The sequence below is a fragment of the Tursiops truncatus genome, chromosome 17, assembly GCF_011762595.2.
Source record: "Tursiops truncatus isolate mTurTru1 chromosome 17, mTurTru1.mat.Y, whole genome shotgun sequence".
NCBI classification, from domain to species: domain Eukaryota; kingdom Metazoa; phylum Chordata; class Mammalia; order Artiodactyla; family Delphinidae; genus Tursiops; species Tursiops truncatus.
In genome coordinates this window covers 62,364,727-62,391,585 of record NC_047050.1, presented here as the reverse complement: position 1 = coordinate 62,391,585, position 26,859 = coordinate 62,364,727, and the positions used below count along the sequence as shown (strand labels likewise).

The window sequence follows — 26,859 nt, the reverse complement described above, 5'->3', positions numbered from 1 at the left end:
TTGGTTCCTCTACTTTTTCTTTTTAATTGGGTCAAATACCCAAAAGTCTAGGAACCACTAAAAGAACCCAGAAAAGCAAGAGTCGGAAAAGTAGAACCAAGAGAGGTAACAGCAGAAAACTAAGACTCTTGAAGTAACCCGAAGTGTTAAAAGCTATGGAGAAACAAAATGAAAAGGATAAAGAGGATTTACACAATCAGAGGTTACTAAAGACCTTGGAGACAGAAGTCTTGGAAGCCTGGATGGGGGGACTAAGAGTCAGAAGCCATCGATGGATGCTGTGAAGAAGCGGGATTTGGCAGCAAAGAAAGGGAGGTAGTTGGGGAGGTAGAGACGGTATCTGAGGAAGGGGCTTGGTTAAGAGGGGTTTCCATAAGACAGAAGACACTATAAAAAGATAAAACTAAGATGAGAGGAGGAGAGAATGGATAAAATCCAAGGAAAGCAATCACACAGGAGTTTAAAGACTTAGTTTTTCAGAATTTCAGTGACAGCAGTGTTTGTAATATCAAAAATTGGAAACAGTTTAAAGTCCATCAATAGGTAAAAGGCTAAACAATTATGGTATTACAAACATTTATAGAGTATGATTACTGAGTACTGATCTTAAATATATAAAATTTTCATGAGGTAAGGACGTGATTCCACCAAACAATATATATAGGATGATCATATATTTGTTAGAGTATAAAAAAGGTATATGCATAGAAAACAGATTGGAAAGATCAGTCCCTGTTATAAAAACACTGACTGTGTCTCTGGGCATTACTGCAGGATGAGTGCCTTTTCTTCCTGCGTGTGCGGTGAGAGGGTACCAGTGATTAAGAGCCGGGACCCTGCAGCTTGACTCCCAGATTAGGAATCCTGGCTCCACCGCTTACCAAGCTGTGGGAACTTAGTCAAGTTACTTCTGTGCCTCAATTTCCTCATCTGCAAAATGGGCATAACAAGAGTATCCATCTCTGTGGGTTATTATGATGAGTAAAATTAATTAATATGTATAAAATCACAGAACAGTACCTGGCAAGGAGTGAACACTAAATAAGTGTTAGCTATCACTATTACTACCATTCTTATTATTGTTTATAATTTTTCTAAATATTAGAATACATAGGTTACATTAATAACAAGAAAAAACAATGCAGTGGAGATTTTTTTTCTTAATAAGTTCAGTTTACAGAACTCTAAGTTCTCTATTAAAAAATATAATGTGGTATAAAATACTTAGATTATATTTAAAAAGTGTTTATTCTTGTACCTGTGTAGTAAGGAATTTGGCCTTCAAAGAGAGGTATGGCCTTTGTCCAGGCTCCAAGAAGGCAACCTCTAAACCCTTGGAACTACTCCAGTGGTAGGAGTGTCTTTGTTATTTGTGGTAGGTCCCTGGACAACAGCAGATGGTTTATGCTAAGGAGAGAACCTCAGAGTGGGGACTGGCCACACCAGAAAGACCAACCATGCGAGTGACTGGAAGGTTGGGGCTTTTGGCCACGTGATGTCAGCCCAACCTCCAGAGAAGAGGAGGGCTGGACACTGAGTTTAAAATCAAGTGGGCAATAATCAGTCACGCCTATGTTATGGAGCCTCAATAAAAACTCTGGAAGTCAGAGCCTGGGTGACTTTCCCGGTGTGGCAATACTCGGTGCGGATGGCCACACACGGATGCCAGGAGGGTAATGTGTCCCTGGGGACAATGGAAGCTTCCCTTTTGTGAGCCTCCCAGATTCCACCCTATGCGTCTCTTCCTTTGGCTAGTTTTAATTTGTATCCTTTCGCTACATCAAGACTATAAGCATAAGCATAGTGCTCCCCTGAATTCTGTGAGTCACTCTAGTGAACTCCCAAACCTAGGGGAAGTTGTGGGGAACCCTGAGTTTGTAGTCTGTTGATCTGATGTGAGGATGGCCCCGGGACCCCCAAACCTGTGGCTAGTGTCTGAAGTGAGGGTCATCGGGTGGGGTCTGATCCCTCAGACTACAGAGATCAGCCAACTCCCTGCAGTATTTCTGTCTGCATTTCACTCTGCTTCAAAAGAGAGACAGGACTTCTTACCTGTATCGAAACACTTAATGGAATAATCAGCTAACGCCACAAGGAATTCAGACTTCCTATGAAGATTAAAGGCCAGAGCTGTGCAAGCTTGCGATGTTCGCTGAACAAGATTAAACCTATGAAGAGATTACTGCGTTAGTATCAGAAATTCTTCCAATAATTGTAAAATTTCACATGGGAGGAGTCCTTAGAGATGAAGAAAATGAAACCCAGAAAAATGAGCTCCCATCTTGGCAGAACAAAAACAGATTACGAAGAGTGCTACCTGCTATGTGAAGGAGTCTGGATTTTACTTACACAGAATGGGAGGCCATCAGGAATTTTTGAGCACAGCAGAATCGTGGTCAGGCATGTCTTTCAGGAAGAGGATTCTGGCAGAGATGGCAGATGGACAGGGGGACAAGAAGAGATGATTAAGAAAGCTACTACAGAGACTCTCAACCAGAGTTACGGGTATAAAATGGAAATGACGAATAGGACAGGTGTCAGAAGTCAAGTGGAGAAAGGCCTGGTGATGCATGAACATGGGGTGAAGAGGGAGGAATCAGGAATTCCTCACACGTGAAATGAGGATAAGAAAAGACGTCCCGTAAGGTTGTTGTGACAGTTAAATGAAATAATATCTGATGATTAAATGAAATAATGTATGTTAAGTACTTAGCAGAGTACTTGGCACCTAGCCAGAGTTTCATTTACTAAAAAATGAAGGTTTCAAACTTAGGCAAAAAAGGAACCCACGTGGGGGTAGGAAACAATCATTCTGGTTTTAAACATGAAGAGTTTAAGGCCCTTGAAAAGCATTTGGCGCCGTGCTGTCCAAAAGAAATGGAATGCAGGCCACATGCATCATTTAAAATTTTCTAGGAGCCACATAAAAAAAGTAAAAAGAAACATATGAAATTAATCTCAACATATTTAACTTAATTCATTGTGTATCTAAAATATTACCGTTTTAACATTTCATTGATAAAAAACTGTTACAGATATTTTACATTTTTTTTTCATAGTAAGTCTTCAAAACCCATCTCAACTTGGGCTAGCCGCCTCTCAAGGCTAAAGAGCTCCATGCAAGCTGATACCCACCGCACCAGACAGTCCAACCTAGAAGCTCCTCAGTGGGTGGCAGAAGCAGGTCTGAGTTAACAATGTTACGTGGCCGCTTAAGTCTGAGGCTTGATGGTGATAAGATTATTAAAGAGAATACCTAGAATATGGAAGGAGGCAGGCCACTGGATTAGGCGGTTAGGAAGAGGGAGCCCACTGCAGTGGGCTTTAGAATCAGACAGGCCTGATTTCAAGTCACGGCTACGCCACTTACACCTCTGCCCCGATGTGAATATTTACAGAGAGAAAAGGGACAGTGGACTGAATAAAAAGAGAGGAATACTCATGGTGCAAAGTCCCAAGGGCGGCCATAGAAGATAGAGATTAGGGCTGGAAGAAATTAGGATCACCTATGTCTACAGATGAAGTGGCAAAGAGTTATGGATGGCTGAACTTACAGATATATTTGAGGTTCCCTTGAGAAGAAAGGGAAGCTCGAGGGCGTCTATTTTCTCATGAATTAGGAGGCTAGGCAGTCAGAATAAGAGTAGAGTCTGAACATACGGAATCACGGAAATTGGTAAAAGTTTGGAATATTCAGAGAAGAATGGGAAAAGTAAATGACAATAGATACAAGCAAATGAAGTACTAGCATCACTGATGCTGAGGTTCATTACTCTGTAATGGAGTCAATCAACAATTATTTTTATTTTGTTTAGTCTGTTATTTTCTTTAGTGGGAGCAAAGAAGAGACAGGTGTATTGATTTAAGATTGGGAACTGGCTGGGTAGGTTAGCAAGAATAAAGGGTGGGAAAACTGTGACTATTATTTTTTTGGTAAGGAATAGAAACAATGATTAACAGATTTCTACCTAGTAAATCACAGATAGATAAATCATATATGACCTCTTCCTTCCCTGAACTATTTGAGAATAAGTTACTGAGTTCACGTTTCCCACAGACAAGGAAATTCTCCTATATAATCATAATATAACCATCAAAATTAGAAAATTACATTAATATATTACTACCATCTAATCCCCAGACCCCAGTTTTGCCCACTGTCCTAATAATGTCCTTTGCAGCAACGGGACCAGTCCAGGTCCAAGCCTTGACCTGCCATGTGTCTAGGCTCCCTCCGTCTGGAACAGTCTTCAGTCTTTCCACAATTTTCACGACCTTGACCCTTATGAAGATCACAAGCCAGTCTTGTTCTACAGTGCCCTTAATTCAGCTTTGCCTGCTGATTCTACTGAACAGACTCAGGTTACCTGTCTTTGGTAGACAGGACTATCAGAGAAGCAACACTGTGGTCTTACCACTGCACTCTATAAGGTGGCACACAAACTTTGATTTGTCCCACTACTGGTTAATTTAATTTTAATCATTTGATAAGGTGGTGCTGGCCAGGTTTCTTCACTGTAAAATTACTCTTTTTTTCCTCTTTAATTAATAAATACTTTGTGGGGAGGTACTTTGCGACTATGCAAATATCCATTCTCATTAAACTATCTGTTTGTTGATTACAGCATGAATTCACGAATTTCTGTTTTATTCAGTGGATTACGACCCATCACTATCAATTATTTTGAAACGCAAATTGTCTCCAATCTGCCCAGAGAGAGCTCCTTCAAGCTGACGTTTATGTCTTTTTGACACATCCCCGTCATTCTCTGAACAAGTCCTTCTTTCTGGCTACAAAGTGTTCCAGGCTCATCTTGTACTCTCACTGCCTCCATCCTGAAACTGGCTATCTCTGCAAGGATCCCTGATTTCTTGTAATAGACAGTGATATTTAGAAAAGAACTGGGCACTAGGTATGTTCATTACTACTGCGGTGTTACTGCTCCCAGGTCCTATGCGTGGACAAAGCTAGGAAATATATGTACATATAATTCATGCACTTTCTCATACACACACCTCTGTTCATTTCTATGTCTGTCTATACATGCTCAAAACCAGGAGTTCACACAGATATACCCAATTACAATCCAGTTCCACAGGGTTCAGTCGAGTATTCTCCCTTTCCAGGTTTGTAATTCCCCTTTCCAATAGTGAGGAATCTGGCCCCCATCATCCTCAATCTATTTACTCATTTGACCAAACCTCCCCTCTTTCCCATGATTGCCCTGCCCCCAGGCAGACACGTTCTGACTCTCTGGCTGGGCTAACACAGTTTTCCCTCCCATCCACCCACCCTCACTGCACAGATGCCTGCCTTAATCAATCCCACCTAATTGCTTTTTCATTAATTGTCCGGCAAAGGAAGAGAAGACGAGGAAGAGTAAGGATCAATTCTTTAAAACTCCTAGATCTAGTATACTGACAATAATGTACAAAGGAAACTGTGTTCTTTCTAAACAATTAACAGACATTAACTGATAAATTAGCAATAATAAAATTTTAAATTTAAGGGGAAAAAAGCTACTAGAGATGCTGTTAAAACCAGAACTTTAATTCTCTGAAAAAGTAATCCAACCATTTTATCTTTCTATTCTTTCTCACGTTATTCTACCAACACTTATGACAGAGTTTTACAAAGTGCCTGAAATACAGTAAGAACTTAATAAATCTTTCCGAATGAATAATTAATAGCAGGTACTAAAATAGTCAAGGAGTTAATTACTTGGTAAATAGCCAAAGTATCTGCTCACCTGTTTCCATACAAGTCAAAAACATAGATATTTCCTTGATGGTCCCCAGCAATTAAAGAATCACCTGAGCTATCAAAAGCCACATTCAAAAATCGTAAAACTTTGGGCAGGTAGTCAGAAGTGTTGTGAATGATGTTCACTATAATTCTGTCAAAAAAAACAAAAACAAGAACCATTAAATTCTATGTCAAGCATTACTTGTCATGAAAACCATGGATTTTGTAGTATGCCTCACTAATGTTGAAGTTTTCTGCCTACCCCTGTCTTCCCTCTCCTATTGCTGCGGCTCCTCTGCCTCTCCTAGAAGCAACCCTACAAGGATTTCTGAAAACTGTCCTGGAAGTTATTGTCAAAGTAGCTACCATTCATTTATTTATCAAATAGCTGAAAACCCAGGGTGTCAGACACTGAACAAGCCAGGAGCTAAGAGTAGTTGATAGACAGGAGCCCTGCCCTCAGGAAGCTTTCAGTTTAGTAGTAAAGACAGACACTAAAAAATATAAACACACACGAAGAGATTTATAAACTGTGATTAAGTCACAGACAACAGGATATGATAAGAAAATGTATTTCTGATTGAGTAGCTGAATTGTTACATCAAGCAACAGACCCATGATAAAAACAATGAAGTAATTAGTGAAAAGTAGAGAGTTTTATATAAATCACAAGCTACCACATGTAAGAAAAAATTCAATTCAATATCCTAACTTTAAGATATCCTAATGAGATTTTGTTTTTGTGATTACAGAACGTTCCAAGTGTACATGAGTTTTATTTTTAGGTATATTTGTCTAAAGCTATTATTTTTTGAGAGGAAGATCATGTACCATGTATCTGCTGAAAAGAAAACTGTTATAAAACTTGTAGCACAAATTAACTAACTCTTTAAAATAATATATGTGTTTATATTTGGGTCATGAAGACCAGAAAAGTCCCATTCTCTCCTGCAACAAGTTTTCAAATCATGAAATTTTTTATCTTAATTGACTTTCTACGAATTTGAATTTTAATATTTGAAACATCTGCCTCATTATCACTTCATTTAAAAAACACTACATTGAATTAAGTATATCAAACATTTTCTACAGCGTATCTAAAAATAAGGCTTTCAGACTCATTGGGTAAAACAGTAAAATTATTTTTAATCTAGTCCCTGACAAAGATTCTTGGCTTGACCAGACTTTAGTCAGGCTCCCAAACCTTCTCCTAGGCCCTTCTGTGCACTCCCTTATAAAATCTACTTTTAGCAAGAATGCTGCTTAGTCAGTTTAATCAGAACCCCCCTACCCTCAATACTACTTTCCTTGACATCAGATGGGTTCCTCATTCTCCACCATCTCCCAAGTGATGTCTGATCACCTTGGCCTGTCTTCAGCAGGAATCCTGTGAGGTAGATTTAGCCAGAACTCCCTTAACCCCAGATGTTTTCTCTTAGTAATTTTCCATCCAGCGACCCCCACCCTTCTCCTTGGCTATAGCTTCCCACTTGCCCAGGCTGTATTCAGAACTGAGCCCAGTTCTACCCTGTGGTCTTGTTTCCTCTATTGCGACAGTCCTGAATACAGTCTGTTTTTACGTTAACTACTGTCCAGCTCTGGTTTCTGTTTGACATTCCCAAAGGGGGATGGGGGGATAAATGTATTGAAATAATAAGTAACAACATCAAAATGTTCCCTGGCAATTAAGCTCAGACCAAGCGAACGACTTTTCCCTCCAGTCTTTTTTCTGTAACATTTATTATGTGTCTGGATTACATGATCACTGTTCAAAATATGGAAAATACAGAAAAACACTAATAATTTGATTATAACCCTATCATCATGATATAATCACATTTAATAGCAAAATTCTGTCCTTCTGATTTTTCATATAAATCACACACGCAAATATTTAAAACGGCTTTTCAATTGCTCACAATTTGCCTGATAGAGTTCCTCAGTCCTTAAACATAGTAAAAACATCAAATATTTACTGAACACCAAGATGCATGAGACACTAATTCCCTAAGACAATCTTGCTGTTAAGTATGATTATTTTCACTTACAGCCTAAGAGATTAACTTGCCCAAGGTCACAGAGCTAGTGAGTGGACATTTACTTCAACTAAAGTGCATCTGACTCCACAGTCAATGCTCCTTGCTTCTCTCAACACCGTAACAATGGGTTTTACTGAACAGAAAGAAAGCTATGTTTTAGTGAAAGAAACAAATGAGGATATTTGCACACAAACTCGTTTCTTTCATTTTTTGAATCTTGCATGTGTATCTAGATATTTTATAACAGCAAGAAAGAGAATTATTGTGGGTTGGCATAACTTTTACAACATTTAGGGAACGTGAGAAGTAAGGGTGCTATTTACATAAACTCCAAATTTGAAAATGAAAACCTCTACTGAAGTACCCCTATTCTAGATTAAATGTTTATTCAATGGAGTTGACGGGACAGCAGTATTGTTAGGGGACTGATAGCAACCAGAAACCAAAGAAACTAATGGTACAATGTGCAGCAGTGTGCTTTGGGCATGTGTAGTTGGCACTGATTTGTTGAGGAGCAAGCAAAGGATCAACAGAAAAATCACGAGAACAAGAAACACACTGCAATATGAGTGCAAGTGAGGCAGCAAAGTCCACGGGATCCGAAGGAATTAGAAGCAATAAGGTTAATCTGTGTGCAGCAACTGGAACCAAGATGGTACCACTTTGGGATAAAGGCTTCCATTAAAGTCACCCAGGAGCCTCAAACAGGACAGATACCTGGGGACTGAATGAAAAGAAGAGTTGGGGAGGGAGGGATGAATGGGCAGGGCAACGGCAATTTTTAGGGCAGTGAGAATACTTTGTATGAGACCGTAATGGTGGATGAGTCATTATACATTTGTCCAAACCTACAGAATGTAGAACACCAAGACTGAATCCTAATGTTAACTGTGGAATTTGGGTAATAATGATGTCTTCATGCAGGTTCATCAATTGCAACAAATATCTAATGGAGAATATTAATAGGGGCAGGCTAGGCATGTGTGGGAGCAGGGGGTATAAGGGAAATCTCTGTACCTTCCTCTCAATTTTGCTGTGAACCTAAAACTGTCCTAAAGAAACAAAGTTTATCAAAAAAAAAAAAAAAAGCAGCAGCAACTATAGCCTTACTAGAAAGAGTGCCCTACCTTGTGAACCGCAACCCCTTCCTCCACCGCTATCATCACCATACACGTTAATACGTAAACTCCAAGAGAACCAGAAGTTTGTTTTGGTCCACAGCTGTCCCTCAGCGCTTAGAAGCTTGGCACATAGTAAGTGCTCATCAAATAGTCGATGAGTGAATGCTTGCCTGAATACAAACAATGATTCAAGGATGGATAAACTGCGGCATTTGGAAGGGGGAGAAATGCATTGTTCTCCTCCCGCATCAGTTCCTCCTCCTGAGTTCTTTCCCAGCTGGAATAACTAATGAGTATTTACTGAGCATCAACTGCGTGCCAGGAATACTACAGGGATTGTGTTAATTAAGGCAGGCAGTCCTGGTACTCACCAGAAACTCAAATTCCCTGGCATAAACCAGGACCTCCCGCTCCACGCTGATTCTAATGAGACCCCGTCCCCAGGACTGGGAGGGGGGTCTCTAAGGATCATGAAACTCAGGGCACTTGGGTTGCTCGAGGTCACCCAACCCAGGTATCCGGGGCAGGATCAGAGTCAGGACCCGAACCTCCATCCGGCCCCCCGCACCCCTTCCCGAGATCCTCCCCAACAGCCCCTCCAACGCCTCGCCAAAGCCGCGGACCCGCCCCTCGCCGGCGGCCATCCCCCTCCACAGCGCGCGCCTCCCGCCGCGGTCTTTACCCGTCCCGAGTGGCCGGGGATGGTTTGCGGTGCCATATCTTGCCGCTCTCCTTGTTGCCCAGGTTTATGCTCTGCATATCGCAGTCCGCGCACGACCGCCGCCTGTCCAGCGGACAACGGTCCCGGCGCCTTTCCGGCTCGCCCCGCGCTTCCTGCCCGGGAAACTTGAGCGCCGGCCGTGGTTGCCCGTATCCCCGCCGACCGTACCAAGAGCGCGCAGGCCGCCGATCGGACGGCGCTAAACCCCGCCCAGGCGACCCCTCCCGCTCAGGCCAATGGAATCAGCCTACGACCTTCTCCCTTAGACTCCGCCCCCTTTCGCGGTCCGTTCTCCCCTCCCCACCCCCCCCAAAACCTTCTGGGAATCGTAGTTTTCTGCAGGTGTAACCTGGCGCGCGGAATCGGCTTGGGATTTCTGCTTTCTGGGGGCCTCGCTGGGTTTTAGGCGTTCAACGGAAGCAATAAAAGTGATTTTTCCCCAGGGCCCCCAGATCCCGTTTCACGTTGCGTTTAGGGATTGAGGAGTTGTACAGACAACTAATAGAGAAGCAAGGACCCAAATGCATTGAGAATTGAAGGGTTCCTTTTATAGAACATTCGGGTTCAAAAAAGAACCTTGATGGAGTCCACTCTTCTTGGCCTTTTCATCATCGTCATGAATGTTGTTTTAATTCCGTAGTCTAACAAGAGGCTCCAGTATTATGGCGTCGGATCCACCAGTCATGCACCGGTAAAGCAATGTCATGAACACCCCGTTGCGTTGACGCCAGAGAAATTCTTTTTGGTAAATATTTACTTAGAACTTGTATAGTGCTTACTTGGTATCAAACACTCTTCTAAGTGCTTTAGGACTATTAACTCATTTAAGTTTTTTAATCCTCATAACAAACCTACAACATTGGTGATACTGTCACCTTCATCTTTAGTGCTTTATGAGGTAGTGTATTGGTTTGCTGAGGCTTTGTGCCACAAACTTGGTGGCTAAAACAACAGAAATTTATTCTCTCACAGTTCTGGAGGCCGGAGTCTGAATCAAAGTGTTGGCAGGTCACTCCCTCCAGAGGCCCTAGGGAAGATTACTTTACCTCTTCCACCTTCTGGTGGTTGCTGGCTTCCTTGGCATGGGACCACATCACTCCATTCTCTGCCTGCAACTTCACCAAGCCTTGTCTTTTCCTCTAATCTCTGTCTCAAATCTCCCTTTGCTTTTCTCTTATAAGAACACCTGTCCTTGGATTTAGGGCCCACCTGGATAATCTAGGATAATCTCCTCATTTCAAGATCCTTAACTTACTTACACCTGCAAAGACCCATTTTCCAAATAAGGTAAGATTCACACGTTCTGGGCATTACTCCCTGGGTATATATTTCCGGGGTCCACCATTCAACCCACTACGGGTAGAAAAATGACTTTTTACAAAATTATATGACCATGATATTTAAAAAGCGCAAACTCTAGCAGAAATACAAAACGCTCACAAAAATTTAGCAGTGTGGATTTTTAAACTTTTTCTTTTTTTTGCGGTACGCGGGCCTCTCACTGTTGTGGCCTCTCCCATTGCGGAGCACAGGCTCCGGACGCGTAGGCTCAGCGGCCATGGCTCACGGGCCCAGGCGCTCCGCGGCATGTGGGATCTTCTCGGACCGGGGCACAAACCCGTGTCCCCTGCATCGGCAGGCGGACTCTCAACCACTGCGCCACCAGGGAAGCCCTGAATTTTAAAACTTTTGTATTGTTATCAAGGGGTAGCCCTGAGAGACAACTCTTAGTAACCCTTTGCAGAGGAGATTTTTATTTTTCAATATTTTAATTTTATTTTTATTTATTGGACTTGAGATGGTAATAAACTGTATGTATGAATGTTTGCATTATTATTCAGGAAATTTAAGGTGTTAAGCTTAAGGGCACCTAACTTGAAACAGGTTATTTCCCACATTTGTGTCTCACACAGGTAACCATACAACTTTTTATCAGTAGCAGAGACAAATCCGTTGAATGATTTCCTTAACTACTCTGGTTTAACCTGCCTGCAGCTCAGCTTGTATGGGTTGTCACAGCCTCTGTGACCATCCTATTCAATTTCAGAGACATTGGTAAAGAGGTTTCCATATTACAGATCTTCTGGACACCCACTTTTCACTTATCTTTGGATTTAGTTGGACCAGATCTGAAGGTCAGGCTGGCAACTGAAGAGATGTGCACCCATGGCTGCCCACCTCCCAATTTTTTCTCTTTTTTTTTTTTCGGCCGCACCATGTGGCATGTGGGATCTTAGTTCCCCGACCTGGGATCGAATCTGCACCCCCTGCATTTGAAGTGCAGAGTCTTAACCACTGGACCACCAGGGAAGTCTCTAATCGCCCAGTTTAGTAACCCAAGTTGGTAGACCGTTTTCTAGTTCCTTCTTGAATCATTACGTAGTCAATAACTGATGCATACTGTACATAGATATTTTTCAGCTTTATTGAGGTATAATTTCGCATTTAATAAACTGTACATATTTAAAGTGTATAATTTTATAAGTTTTAACGTAAATATATTCCTGTGAAACCATGACCATAATCAAGATAATGAATATATCCATCACCTCCAAAATTTTCCTTCTGCTTCTTTGCAATCTCTTTTTATCCCTACCCCACCTTGTCCATGGGCATCCACTGATCTGCTTTGTCTCTTAGATTAGTTAATATTTTCTAGAAATTTATACAAATGGGTGTTAAACTAGGTACTCTTTTTTTTTTTTTTGATCCGGTCTCTTTCATTCAGCATAATTATTTTGAGAGTCAACTATGTTGTTGGGTATATCAGTGGTGCATATGTTTTTATTGCTGAGTAGTATTCCATGGGATTGATATACCACAATTAGTGGTATATTCAGCTGTTGGTGAACGTTGGGATTGTTTCCAGTGTTTGGCTATTACAAAGAAAGCTGTTATGGACATTCCTGTTCAAGTCTTTGTATAAATATATGTTTTCATTTCTGATGAGTAAATTCCTAGATGTGGAATGGCTGGGCCGTATGGTAAGTGTAGGTTTAACTTTTTTTTTTTTTTTTTTTTGCTGTACGCGGGCCTCTCACCGTTGTGGCCTCTCCCGCTGCGGAGCGCAGGCTCCAGACACGCAGGCTTAGTAGCCATGGCTCACGGGCCCAGCCACTCCGTGGCATATGGGATCCTCCCGGACCGGGGCACGAACCCGTGTCCCCTGCATCGGCAGGCAGACTCTCAACCACTGCGCCACCAGGGAAGCCCAGGTTTAACTTTTTAAGAAAGTATCAGTCATTTTCAAAGTAGTTGTCATTTTACATACCCACCGATACTGGATAGTGTAGGATAGTTTCAGATACTCCGTATCTATGATGAGTCTTTGTCATTATAGCCGTTCTAGGAGTGTGGTGGTACTTCATGGTGAGTTTATTTTGTGTGGGATCCTAGTTCCCTGACCAGGGATCGAACCCACACCCCCTGCAGTGGAAGCTCGGAGTCTTAAGTGCTGGACCACCAGGGAACTCCCTTTCATGGTGATTTTAATTTCCATTTCTGGAATGACAAATGATGCTCAGTATCTTTTCATGGGATTTTTTGCCTTCTGCATATATCTGCTCAAATCTTTTGCCTGATTTATAATTGGGTTGTTTTCTTATTATTGAGTTTTGAGGATTCTGTATATGTTCTGGATATAGGCCTTTTATCATGTTTGTGTTCTGCAAATATTTTCTCCTAGTCTTTGTCTTGTTTTTTCATCCTCTTGACCATGTCTTTGAATGCACAGAAACTATTAATATGGATGAAGGGTTGACCAAGTCAGTCACCGTGGAAGGAAACCAAACAGGCAACAGTTGGATGACAAAGGTCCGTTGACATATTGTGTAGGAAAGCTGACATTGCACAGGAAAGAGTTCTGTTTCATCAGTAAAACAGAAATGTTTGTCATGCTGCTAACTGACACAAACCCAGGCAACGTTTTCCGTTTCCTAGACAACTATTTGGCCCTGTAAGGAAAGGGGTGAGGAGGCCAAAGCCATTACAGGTGAACTATGACATAGTGCATGTCCCCCAACCTTTAAACATGAATCAGAACAGAAAAGGAAAATCAAAGGGTTGTGTTCCAAGTTGCTTAAATAAATATTCATGCCTAGGGGTTCTCATAAAACATACATGAAAGCAACCAAGGGTAGTATTTCATGTGGAATCAAAAGGATTTGACACCTACAGTTGAAATGGTACAGTATCAAAGCAGAGGGGAAAATGTGATGTTGATCTTGACAGGCGGCAAGATCAGTCCCACATACAGTGAGAAACAACTCACATAAACTAGGGTTTCTAAAAGGCCTCCTCCAGACTAAAGGAAGGAGGAGACCAGAGGGTGAGGCTCCCTCTTCCACGGCAGAGTGGGCAGTGGTTGCAAGTTTCTCATCTTTACAGCCCTTACGCGTGGCCAGGAGAGGAGTAGGACTTAGAATTCTTGATCTCTATCTCGTCCAAAGCTGTCCTAAGAAGCAAGGACCGCCTAGAGCCACCTCTGCCTTAGCTGCAACTGCATAATATCCCATCTTATGGATGCAGCATAATTTAATAATTCCCCTATTTTGGGCAGTTGGGTTTAAAAAAATTATATGCAAACATTATGCCAGAGAAATTAATATCTAAGTGTGTAATTGTAGGCACTGGTATAAGCCAGCTCAGGAAGCTTCTATAGGGAAGCGTAAACCTTCCAAATTATGCTCTGCATGTAGTGGCCTATTCCAAAGGCCTCCCTGGGCAGAGGGCTGTGGAGTCAGAGAATGCTGGGAATATCTCCCATAGGACTGGATAACTATTCTTGATTCACAGGCTCCTAATAACTTTTGTGGGCTCAGAGGACAGACGATCCATCACGTGTGACAGGATGCCAGTAAACCATGAGTAAAATGCCTCTAAGTGCTGTAAGGGAGGAAGGCAAGCTGATTGGGCTAAGCATTTATTGTCCACTGAAGTATTCTAGGGCAGCGTGGCGTCCTTCCTGCCCGCTCTGGGCAGTGTGTGGAGAGAGGCCACAGAGCCGAGTGAGGATGAACACTTTCATGGCAGAGCAAAATCTTTGGAGATGGTCTTTGGGGGACACCAAGTCCACCGTCTCCCCAGATTGCCAGCATTCTGATTAAAGGCAACTTTCCTTTCTACCAAATTCTGCGAGTATTGATTTTTTTCAAGCAGCGAGCAGCCCGACCTGATTTGGTAACATTTTCATTGCCCTAAAAATCCTATGTGCTCCAACTATATTCATCCCTCCCCCCCTCTCTAACTCTAAGTATTTTTGTTACTTTCATTATATAGATGGCTTTGAAAACTACTGCAAGCAGCTATCCACGGGAGGAAAGAGAAAGATAAGATAGAGATGCACAGTGGGGCGGGCTCTTTCACCTATAGACCTTAGAAGGGTGTTGTCTTTGTTAGTGAAGTAGTGGACTGGACGCTGGTTCCATCTGCTTGACCCTTCAGAGAATTCTATGCGAGGACGCAGATGTGGACAGGTGTGGGTTGGCATAGGTAACCACTTTTCACTTCGTTATTACATAGTTTCTTCTTTGGTCTTGCTTGCTTTTATTTTTTAATCCTATAGAAGCTCTTATTTGAATTTTGCATAAAATTAAAATTTTGCATAAAATTAAAACCTCTAAGTCATAAGTACTGTGAACATAGAGTCCTAATTTCAAGTATTCTGCCCTGTACTCCCCCCAAGTACATTGCACTTATTAGATCTTGTACCCTGACTAGTGGTTTGGAAAATGTGGGCAGCCTATGTGTAAAGGCATGGTACCCAGAATGCCTAAGTACATTGGCTCTAGAGCTTACGAGTACTATAACCTTGGGCAAAGTATTTAACTTCTCTGTGCCTTGATTTCTTCATCTGTAAGATCAGGCCAATAATAGTGCCAACCCCATAGAGTTGTGAAGAATTTAAAACAGCAGCTGACACATAGAAGTCGTCTCCTAGTTATTATTATTGCTATTATTTAAGCCCTTCTAGGGAGAGTACCAGTGATATGCAGATACATTTAACAACTGGCTGTCTGGACAAAAAACTCTGGTTTGTAGAATTTGGCAATTTCTGTGGTATAAATACTCCTACTATGGCCAATTTCAAGCTGTGAATGTGATGTCATTGAATGCAGAGTTGGAGAGAGATGAGCCGTAGCACACTATTATATAGTATGGTCACCATACGGATACAATAGACACAACCCCAAGAGCATGGATAATAGTAAAATGGATTAAAATAATTTAAAAAATGATATGTTTTGAGTATTACCTTTTAAAAGATATAATTTATTTCTACCTAAGTTAATATAATTTAATATTTAATAATTGACTCAGAAAATTACTGAAAATTTAACAGTTTGCTCTTGTGAGCTAGCATGAGCCTGCTCCAGCTCTGCACTGTTTCTTACTTTCATCAGCTTAGACATTTGCTAATGTTTCAGCTGACTTGCTATGTAACACAGTACCTCAAAACTTACTGGCTTAAAACAAAACTGATTTCCTGTTTTCCAGTCCTGTGAGTTGACTGGGCTCAGCTGAACAGTTCTTCTGTTCCACATGGTGTAGCCAAGATCACTCACGGTTGCATTCAGCCCAAGTTCATCTTGAACTGGAACATCCACAATGGCTTCTCATCTACCAGTGCGTCTCTCCATGTGGCCTCTGGGCCTTCAGGAGTCTAGCCTGATCTTCTTTACATGGTACTGGCTCTCAAGAAAGGAATGTTCCAATAGGACAAGCCTGAATGTGTCAGTGTTTAACAAGCCTGTTTGTATCACCATGCCCGCTAATGTCCCATTGGCTAAAGGAGGTCACATGGTCAAGTCTAGACTCAATGTAGATGGGAATTACATATGTGCAGGAATCCCGAGAGATGTATTTTGTCATAGGCTACTAATATAATGGTTGACCACGGATGACATCAGGAAATCCCAGCGTACATTCGGAGGGAGTACACATAGGAATAAAGCTTCCTTTGAGGGGAGTTGAGAGTGTTGTCCTACCGTACATGTGTGGGGTGTGCGCGCGTGCGCATGTGTGTGCGTGTGTGTAGGATGTATGGGGAATTGCAAATGGAGGAGGGGGAGTAGACAAGCACCACGTATAACTCAGTGGTTCTCAACCAGCGGTGAGTTTGCCCCCAGAACCCCAGAGGACATTTGGCCACATCTGCAGACGTTCTTGGTTGTCATAACTGGTGAGGTTGTCATTTGCTGCCAATCACCCTTTGCACAGGGAAGCCCCTCACCAACAAATAACTGTCTAACCCAAAGTGTCAACAGTGCCGAGGCTAAGAAACCCTGTGTGTAACCTCACAGCACCAGTTTGGCTGTTTAGTATGTGCTCTCTCTTCCCAACACGTTTTCCCTACTGCCTCTGACAGCACGTGCAAGATATAGAATTCTTTCCCAGCTCTCCAAATGCATGTTTAGCCTACTTGGATCGGCTTCAAACAAATGCGACAGATGTAGCCTTTCTGGATCCAGTGCCTTGCCAGGCAAGCATATGCATGTTTGCACATCACGTCTGCAAAATTCCGCGACTGAAAGAGGTCACACCTCCAACTTCCAGGAAAATATCTCAAGTGACTTTTCCCCCAAGTCTTCCAGCTCTCAGAAGCTCTTCATACCTCTCTTTGCTCGCTTCTCCAGGGAAGCTATTCTGTTCTATTCCTCATTATGCCAAGGTTACATTTGCCCTCTCTGAGCAAAAGAATCCTCACTCATTAGTTCAGTAAATGTCAATGGAACGCATGTTGCTGGCCAGGGCTGTCCTGGGTGCTGGGGTGCAGCAGGGAATGAGACACAGTTGCCTTTGCGTGGAGCTTGCCGTTCTAGTTGGGGAGACAGACAACAACTAAGGGAATAAATAGATGATATCATGTTAGGTAATGAAAAGTGAAGACAATTTTAAGCAGGGTAAAGGGATGAGAACAATGGGGGTGGGGTGATACTTTGATTAAGGGGGTTAGGGAAGGCACTGTTGAGGGGTGCTGTCTGATCAGGGAACTGGACGCTGAGCGGGAGGGAGACACAATGACAGGTTCCCCACAGTGTACTCATTGCACAGTGTGGGAGCTTAGTATTTGGTTCCCAGGGCTGCTGTCACCAAGTATCACACATTGGGTGGCTTAAAACAACCAGATGTACCCTCTATGTCTCCAGAGGCCAGAGGTCTGCAATCAAGGTACTGCAGGGTTGATTCCTTCTGGAGGCTCTGCGGAGCATCTGTTCCCTGCCTCTCTCCTAACTCCTGGGGGTGGCTGGCAATCCTTGGTGTCCCTCGCTTTGTAAATGCATTACTCCAATCTCTGCTCTTGTCTTCACATGGCCTTCTCCCCTGTGTGTGTCTGTGTCTGTTTTCTCTTTTTATAAGGAAACCAAGTCGTTGCTAATCCAGTAGTTTAGCTCACCCTAATCTAGTCTAACCTCATTTTAACTTAATGACATCTGCAAAGACTCTATTGTCAAATAAGGTCATGGTCACAGGTACTGGGGGTTAGGACATTAATATCTTTTGGGGGGAATACAATTCAACCCATACCATGATTGTTTTGGGTTATCACAATGACTAGGGGCACAACTGGCCTTTAGAACGGGGGCAGGGATGCTAGGTAGGCATCCTGTAGTGTATAAACTGGTCCCAAACCCTTTTGAATGTTACCAAGATATTCCTGTAAATGAAAACCCTGTTTGTAATAGCTAAACTAGAACTGAATTCTGTTTTACATATATATAAACATAAAGGATATTTACAGGGATTTTACATTCACTAAATTTTCCTAGAATGCACCTACCGTACTCATTGAGGCAAGATTGTACTTATATTCTTTCTTCTTTTTTAAAAATTGAAATATATTTGACATATAAAATTGTGTAAATTTAAGGTGTATGTACTTGTTCTTTCTAATGTATGTGTGGATGTGTTCTTATTTCCTCTTCTTTATTACATGAAAAATGGCATTATATATATTTATACTATTTTGCACTCTCTTTTTCGCTTATCAAGGTATCCTGGATATCACTCCATATGGTTTTGTAGAGATCTTTCTTATTCTTTGTTTACAGCTGCATATTATTCTAATGTGTGAATGTATTATAGTTTATTCAATCTATCTTCTATGTATGGGCACTTAGGTTCTTTCCAATAGGTTGCAGTTACAAATAGCACAATAAATAACCTTGTATCTAAGTTTTTGTACAATATTTTTTGTACTGTTACAGGTTTATCTTCAGGTTGAATTACTAAAATTGACATTGTCAGATTAAAGGGTAAATGCATACGTTGTTTCTATTGTAATAAATTCCTTCCCTAGGGATACTAATTCTTGCCAGTCTAATAGGTGAGAAATAGTATCTGAGTATGGTTTTAAGTTGCATTTCTCTTATTATGAGAAAAGTTGAATATCTTTTAATATGTTTTCGGGTAATTTAATATATTTTTTGGTGAATTATCTGTGTATTTTGTCCACTTTCTGTTGGGTTTTTGGTCTTTTTTCCCCTCAGATTTTACAAGTTCTTTATTTACGTGGGGATATTAGTCTTTTATCTGTGATATACCTTGAAACTATTTTCTCCCACTTTGCCTTTTGACTTTGTAACTTTTTTGTTAAGCAAACATTTTATTTTTACAAAGTTCAATTTATCTTTTTATTAATTATCTGTGAACTCTGATGCCCTTTGTTATATTCAGAACTTTCCTGAGTTGTCCACCATTTTAGATAATCCTGTAACCAATGCCGATCCTGTAACCTATGTGGCTAGTGATGTTTGAGTTACAAATACAGCATGTGGGTATCTGTCTGCACTTGTAGTTCTTCACTCATCATGACTTTATGTGTAACTGCAAGCAGCAGACTGTTTCATTCCACCTGCTGATGTAGTTGTGCCTGAACATTTATATGTTAAAATACATATTATAGTATAAATCAATTTTCTTTTATTTCTCATTTATATGATAATTAGGCACTATATTGATTTTATTGGAACTGTAATTTATAACTTATGATTTTCATTTTGGAATAGCAAATATTTGTTTTTTTAAAAAATAAATTTATTTATTTAATTTATTTATTTTTGGCTGCGCTGGTTCTTCATTTCGGTGTGCGGGCTTCCTCTAGTTGCAGCGAGCAGGGGCTGCTCTTCGTTGCGGTGCGTGGTCTTCACATTGCGGTGGCTTCTCTTGTTGTGGAGCACGGGCTCTAGGCGCGCAGGCTTCAGTAGTTGTGGCTCGCGGGCTGGCTCGCGGGCTCAGTAGTTGTGGCTCGTGGGCTCTAGAGCACAGGCTTTGTAGCTGTGGCACACGGACTTGGTTGCTCCGCAGCATGTGGAATCTTCCCGGACCAGGGATTGAACCCGTGTCCCCTGGATTGGCAGGCAGATTCTTAACCACTGCGCCACCAGGGAAGCCCCAAATATTTGTTTTAAAAAGTGTGTATTTTGGACTTCCATGATGGTGCAGTGGTGAAGCAGGGAGCAGGGAGACCACTTAGAAGTCTACTGCAGAAGTTCAGTCACTAAGGAATAGTTGGGATGGGGGGTAGCATAGTGGAGATGTTGCAAAGTGGTTGGATTGGGGATATATTTTGAAGTTGGAGAGGCCAGGATTTGCTCATGAAATTTCTTCCGTCTTGTGTGAAGAGTTATACAACCCAGCCTCCACCTGAAGGAGCTTATACTCTAGAGGAGACAGCTACACACACACACACACACACACGTAATTATAAAACAGAGAGCTAAGTGCAATGATGGTGATTTGTGTAAGGTGTTCTAGGAGTATAGAGGAAGCGTGTGGAGCATTGACCTAGGATGGCGAGTCAGGGGAAATTTCTAGAATGAATCATAATTCATCCATTCCACAAGTATTTCTGGAGCACCCATTATGTATCAGGCACAGATATAAGCACTGGGGATACAAAAGTGAACAAAACAAAGTCTCCATCCTTGTGGAGCTCACATGCTAGAGGTCACAAGTCTGAGACCCTCTTCTTTTTTGGTGGAAGCAATCAGTACTTGTTGTATACGTAACATGACTCATTGGTGTTATTCAACTGTAGTCACAGGATTCTGGAAGGCCATTCCCTCGAGGCACCTGAAGGTTTTCAGAGGGAAAGAAAAGGAAGAGGAGGGGAGAGTTTTGGCTGGAGTGGGAGGGAGGGAGGGCAGGTAGGGCTGGATTGACACCTTTAGAGTCAGACCCTAAATCTAAAAAGATGAAGGTACCTACTCCCGTTTGTAATTCAAAATCAGAAACAACAGATTATCTGATTGGGAGATTCTATCGATAGATAAATTCACTGAGGCCCTGCTTTGCTGGTGTCCTAAACCTGTTCATCATCTACCAGTGGCTGGTGAAGGGGACTGGCCATCTGGGTTGTGGATAGGCTGAGAGCCAGAGCCTGTCCCTACGTGGGAACCGGAATTTGATCGGGAACTCAGCTGGAGGTGCCTGGGATCTGATTCTTCTCCTATGCTATGCAGAGCTCAAGGGAAATGACCCTGTAGCCTAAGCTTTCTATGGCTGAAAAGCAGTATGACAATATGCAGTAAGTGGGCAGATCCAGGTTTTGTTGGGCCTGAAGTTTATACAATTTGAGGGGCACTCTTGAAGGAAAAAGAGTAAAATTATGAATACAAAATTAAGCGAAATCCTTGGAAGAGCCGTGTGAGGGGTCCGGTAGCCTAATGTTGATTAGCTTTACAATCAGGTGATCTCCGGGAATAATAGTCATAAGGATGTTTGTATCCTTTCATCTCAGAATCCCACTCCTAGAAATCTGTTCCGTAGAATTATTGAGAGGCAGTGTGGCACAGTAGTTAAGAGCAAGATAAAATGCAAGGTCCTTTCAGTAAACTACAAAGTCTTGTCTGATTCTTCCTTTCTCTCTCTGAACTTCTGCCCAACTCCCTCTCCACTCGGCCACCCTGGTCTTCGTGCTGTACCGCCTCCGTTCCAGGCACCATCCCACTTCTGGGCCTTTGCTGGTCCTTCTACCTGAACTGCTGTTCCCCCAGATATCCACATTGTTTGTTCTTTCACCTCCTTAAGACCTTTACTCAAATAGCTCCTGAGGTCACAGTGAAGCCTTTCCTGACCAACCCAAATCTCTTTCTCTTTATTTTTTTCCCTAGCATTTATCAACAGTTTTCTACTAAACTTCTTACTTTTACCCTTTTCAACTGTCTTTCTACATCCTGTAGGATGTAACCTCTAAGAGGACAGAATTATTTGTCAATTTGGTTTACAGCCGGATCCTCAATGCCTACAAGAGTACCCGGTACAATAACAAGCTCCTGTGGTCTGATTGTTGGTGTTTTTCCCAAATTCTCCCCAAAGTGCTGAAATCCTACTGCCCAATGTGATGTAGGAGGAGCCTTTTGTAGACTCCACCCTCATGATGAGGTTAACACCCTTATGAAAGAGATCTGGGAGAGCTCCCTTGCCCCTTCCACCAATGTGAGGATGTGATGGAGTAGTCTGCAACGTGAAGAGGGCCTTCACCAGAACCTGGCCCTGCTGGCACCCTGGTCTTGGACTTCCAGCCTCCAGAATTGTGAGAAATAAATTTCTGTTGCTTATAAGCCACCCAATCTATGGAACTTTGTTATAGCAGCTGGTTCAGAGTAAGACACAAGTATTTGACAAAAACCTTGTTGAAGGACCGAATTAAAGAGCACCACCGGGCTTCCCTGGTGGCGCAGTGGTTGAGTCCGCCTGCCGATGCAGGGGACACGGGTTCGTGCCCCGGTCCGGGAAGATCCCACATGCCGTGGAGCGGCTGGGCCCGTGAGCCATGGCCGCTGAGCCTGCGTGTCCGGAGCCTGTTCTCCGCAACGGGGGAGGCCACAACAGTGAGAGGCCCGCGTACCACAAAACAAAAACAAAAAGAAAAAGAGCACCACCTTTGAATTCAGATAGACCTGGGTTTAAATCTTACCTATGCATCTGCTGGCAAATGGCAAGTGACTTCACTTTTCTGAGGCTGTTTCTTCATGTATTTATTTATTTTTAAAATATGTTTTCCCTTCTATTCTTTATTTTTTTAAAGGTTTATTTTTATTATTATTATTTTTGGCCACGTTGGGTCTTTGTTGCTGTGCGGGCTCTCTCTAGTTGCGGCAAGCAGGGGCTACTCTTCGTTGCAGTGTGTGGCCTTCTCATTGTGGTGGCTTCTCTTGTTGCGGAGCACAGGCTCTAGGTGTGCAAGCTTCAGTAGTTGTGGCACGTGGGCTCAGTAGTTGTGGCACACAGGCTTAGTTGTTCTGTAGCATGTGGCATCTTCCCGGACCAGGGATCGAACCTGTGTCCCCTGCATTGGCAGGCGGATTCTCAACCACTGCACCACCAGGGAAGTCTCCTGTTTATTCGTTTATAAATGGAAATAAAAGTACCTCATAGGGTGATGTGTTCTTGCAAAGACTAATGGATAAAGTGCCAAACTGTTAACACTCAGTAAATGTTAGCTATTAGTGAAAAGAAAAGTTAGCTATTTTATACAAAGACGTATATGCATAAAGATTTTCAAATTGTCAACACACAAAATTAATCAACGCATAGGACAACCAGTACCTATGAGATGCTTTTGAGTTTATAAAAAGCCTTCATTATTTTCACAGAGGTACAGCAGAGTGGTTAAAAGATTGACTCAAGTCAGATAGACCTAGATGTGAGTCACCACTTACACTTATGTGACTTTGGATAAATGAATCTCTGTTTCTGTAATAATAGTACCTGCCTATGGGGGTTAGTGTAACCGAGCAGGACTCTATGAAGCCTTCCCAGAATAGACCTCCACCCATGTCCTCCGCCTACATTTTGTCTGTAGAAATAATTTAGTCAAAGAATAAATTTAATCAGAGAAGTGAGAAAATGCAGAAAGGAAAACAGTCAAGCAAGATAAAATAATAATACTTTAGCCATTAAACAAAGTTAAGGACCTTTATTTCTTCCTCAAGGACTATAGATAATATTCTGAGCCATGGCCTTTGAGCTGTTTTGCAGATACTGAAACCCCCAACCAGGTGGAAGAAGTTAACTGTATGCTGCCCACAGACATGTAGACCCCAGATGGATTGGAACCAGAAAGTTGATGATGCTGACTCCTGATTACCTCACCACCAACCAATCAGAAAAATGTCCACCAGCTGACCACTCCCTGCTCCTTGAACACTATAAAACTCACTACCCTCTCCAGGGTGGGACACACAGTTCTGAGGGCAATAGCCTGCTGTGGTCCCGTTTGCCTGAAAGCAATAAAGCTATTCTTTTCAACTTCACCCAAAACTCTATCTCTGCGTTTCTAGTGGCACCGGTGAACAGAGGCCGAGTTTCGGCAACATTAGTGTGAACATTAAGAGAGATGATGCCCAGGGACTTCCCTGGTGGCGGAGAGGTTAAGAATCTGCCTTCCAGTGCAGGGGACACGGGTTCGAGCCCTGGTCCGGGAAGATCCCACACACCGCGGAGCGTCTAAGCCCGTGTGCCACAACTACTGAGCCTTCATTCTAGAGCCCTTGAGCCACAACTACTGAGCCCGTGTGCTGCAACTACTGAAGCCCGTGTGCCTAGAGCCCGTGCTTCGCAACAAGAGAAGCCACCGCACTGAGAAGCCCGCTCACCGCACCAAAGAATAGCCCCCGCTCACTGCAACTAGAAAAAGCCCATGTGCAGCAACGAAGACCCAACGCAGCGAAAAATAAATAAATAAATTTATTTATTTAAAAAAGAGAGAGAGAGAGAGAGAGAGAGAGAGAGAGAGAGAGAGAGATGATGCCCAGAAAGTACAAACACAGATCTTGGTAAACAGCAGGCTCTCAATTAAAACAAACAAACAACAACCTTGATGTAGGTGGCAGGTAATACTATTTTCCCATTTGGATAAGTCAGCTAAGAGGTTAGTTACTTGCCCATGGTCACACAATCAGCAGAGGACAGAGGCAGGACTGGAATCCAGGTTGATTCCTTTACAGTGTGTAGAAGGCTCTTTAGTACACACACACACACACACATACACACACACACACACACACACACACACACACACGTGCACTAATCAGAACAACAAATGGGAAATGCTTTATATGCTATTTACTAATCCTCTTGTTTCCCAGCCCCATGTGCCAAAATAAAACTAATTGCCCAGGCTTAGGACTACAAATATGGACTGCTTCCGCCAGGCATAACAGAGACAAATTATTCTTGCCATAGCTTCTTCATCTGCAAGATGGGGCTAACAAAACCGCCTACTAGTTAACATAAAGATTAATTACATCTTTGCAATGTGCTTTGGATTTCTTGAAGCTAGACGGCACTAACGTGGCAGGCATCCCGCTAGGATGGTGTTCCTATGTAACTGTTGTGACAGAAAGGTATTTAAATCATCAGTTCCCTGTCTGTCAGCATCACTCAGCAGCATAGTGCTGAGATCTATCACCAGGCAATAATGTGTTCTCCGTTGTTGGTCTCCCTCCAGTTTTTTTAAGTTCTTTTTTTTAGAGAAACAATAGGAAATATATTTCAATTACAGCAGGAGAGACATTGTTGAGGTTATCTTTTCTATTTCTCAATCTTTCTGAAGATGTTGACATTGAACCTGTTCCTTTCTGAAGAAACTTCCTTTCTACTTATTTTTCAAGTTAACTTCAAAACACAAGTACATATAATTGGGATAAAATTTAAAAGGCACAAAAGGATATGCAATGAAACGCCTCCTTCCCACTCCTGTCTCCCAGCCTCTGAGTTTCCCTTCCCAAAGGTAACCACTGTTTCAAGCAAATACCGTGCGTATATTTTTGTGTGTGCCTTCTGTACAATTCATCTGTGTAATGGCGTAGCATGTGTCTTGTACTATTACTCTTGTGTTAATGCTGTATGTTATTAGAGATTATTCCATGTGGGGGGCATACAAAATTATTTTTTTCTAATAAAGTTTGTATAGTATTCAATTATATGGATAAAGTGTAGTTTATTTAATCAGTTTCTTATTGACAGATAATCAGCTATTTCTAGTCTTTTGCTATTTCAGAAAATGCAGCAATGATTATCCCTGCACATTAAAAAAAAAGTTTGAGTGTACCTAAAATTTAAATTCCTAGAAATGAATTTAAATATTGCCAAATTGCTTGCTGGAGGGGTACCAATATATATTCTCATCAGTAATTCACGAGAGCGCCTGTTTCCCTCAAACCTCCACATTTTTTCCTAGAACGTAGCCTGGTATCATTACCTGCATGTTTTTAAATGATGACTTGTGTTGATGACAGTAACACAGGAACTGTCTTACAAGCTAAGTGATTGAATTCTAGAGCACGCTATCTGGAGCACTGGGGAAATCCTCTATTTAAGATAACTAAGAATTAAACACCTTTGTGTTTTATGCCCAGAATAGTTTATCACAATGTAGAGTGATTTTATAATAAAGAGAAATGGGAAAATCCTGAATGTCCATCTAGTCTGATGGTTCTCAAAGAATGGTCTGCAGATAACTTGCATCAGAATCACATGGTGGGTGGGGGAAGGGCTTTTGAAAATGCCGATTTCTAGGACCACCTCAAGCTTATGAAACTTGAAGTCTCTGGGGGATGGGTCAAGTTCTCACTGGTGACCCTCATACTCACTCTCATTTGGAAACACTGCTCTGTCATTAAGGTAGGACAATTTGAAGGCAGACAAGCACTCTTACCGATTAACTTGTTTAAATTACAAAAGTGATAGATACATTTTCATTTTAAACATTTCAAAAGGAGAAATAAGCACAAAGAGAATTGTAATAAGTATACTGCTTCAAGCACTAGACATGAATTTGTCTCTTGTACATCTTCACAACAATCCTATGAGTTACCTTCTCCCCACCCATTTTACAGATGAAGAGACTGAGACACAGAGAGATTATTTTATTTTATTTTTTGCTGCGTCATGCAGCGTGCGGGATCTTAATTCCCCATCCAGGGATCGAACCCATACACCCTGCAGTGGGGGGCGCGGAGTCTTAACCACTGGACCGCCAGGGAAGTCCTGAGGTTTCATTTTAAAAACATGATATTGCTAATAAGTGGCATAGTCACAATTTAAACTTGTGTTTCTAAACCCTGAAGTTGAATTCCAGAGCACACACTCAGTGAATTCTAGAGTACAACCTAGAAATAAATACTGACAAACACTGGATGTATGTTGTTTTATCCTTGTTTTTTTTCTCACGTACCTTACTTACGATTTCATCAGAGAAACCTTATTTATCCCTCCACCTAAGGT

General features: G+C 42.0%; 1 protein-coding gene and 1 long non-coding RNA gene across 9 annotated transcripts in view; one reads left to right on the top strand and one right to left on the bottom strand.

The window, feature by feature from the left end:
• Positions 1–9,798, bottom strand: part of TBC1D31 (TBC1 domain family member 31) — a 61,553-nt gene extending 51,755 nt beyond the window's left edge. For 3 of the 8 annotated variants that reach the window (XM_073794712.1, XM_073794713.1, XM_073794714.1), the window contains exons 1-2: positions 9,589–9,745; positions 5,751–5,897 (exon numbers count right to left, since the gene is read on the bottom strand). In XM_073794712.1, the coding sequence (XP_073650813.1) occupies positions 5,751–5,775 (25 nt within the window). In that variant the 5' untranslated portion in view covers positions 5,776–5,897; positions 9,589–9,745. Of the gene's footprint in view, positions 1–2,052; positions 2,169–2,349; positions 2,424–5,750; positions 5,898–9,588 lie in introns of those variants that run through there. The other 5 variants (XM_033842845.2, XM_033842843.2, XM_073794711.1 and 2 more) reach the window with 5 other exon arrangements.
• Positions 9,799–10,436: 638 nt separating this feature from the next.
• Positions 10,437–23,831, top strand: LOC141276868 (uncharacterized). The gene is made up of 3 exons (XR_012327118.1): positions 10,437–10,525; positions 10,830–10,914; positions 23,611–23,831. It is a non-coding gene; the product is annotated as an uncharacterized lncRNA (long non-coding RNA).
• Positions 23,832–26,859: the final 3,028 nt, after the last annotated feature.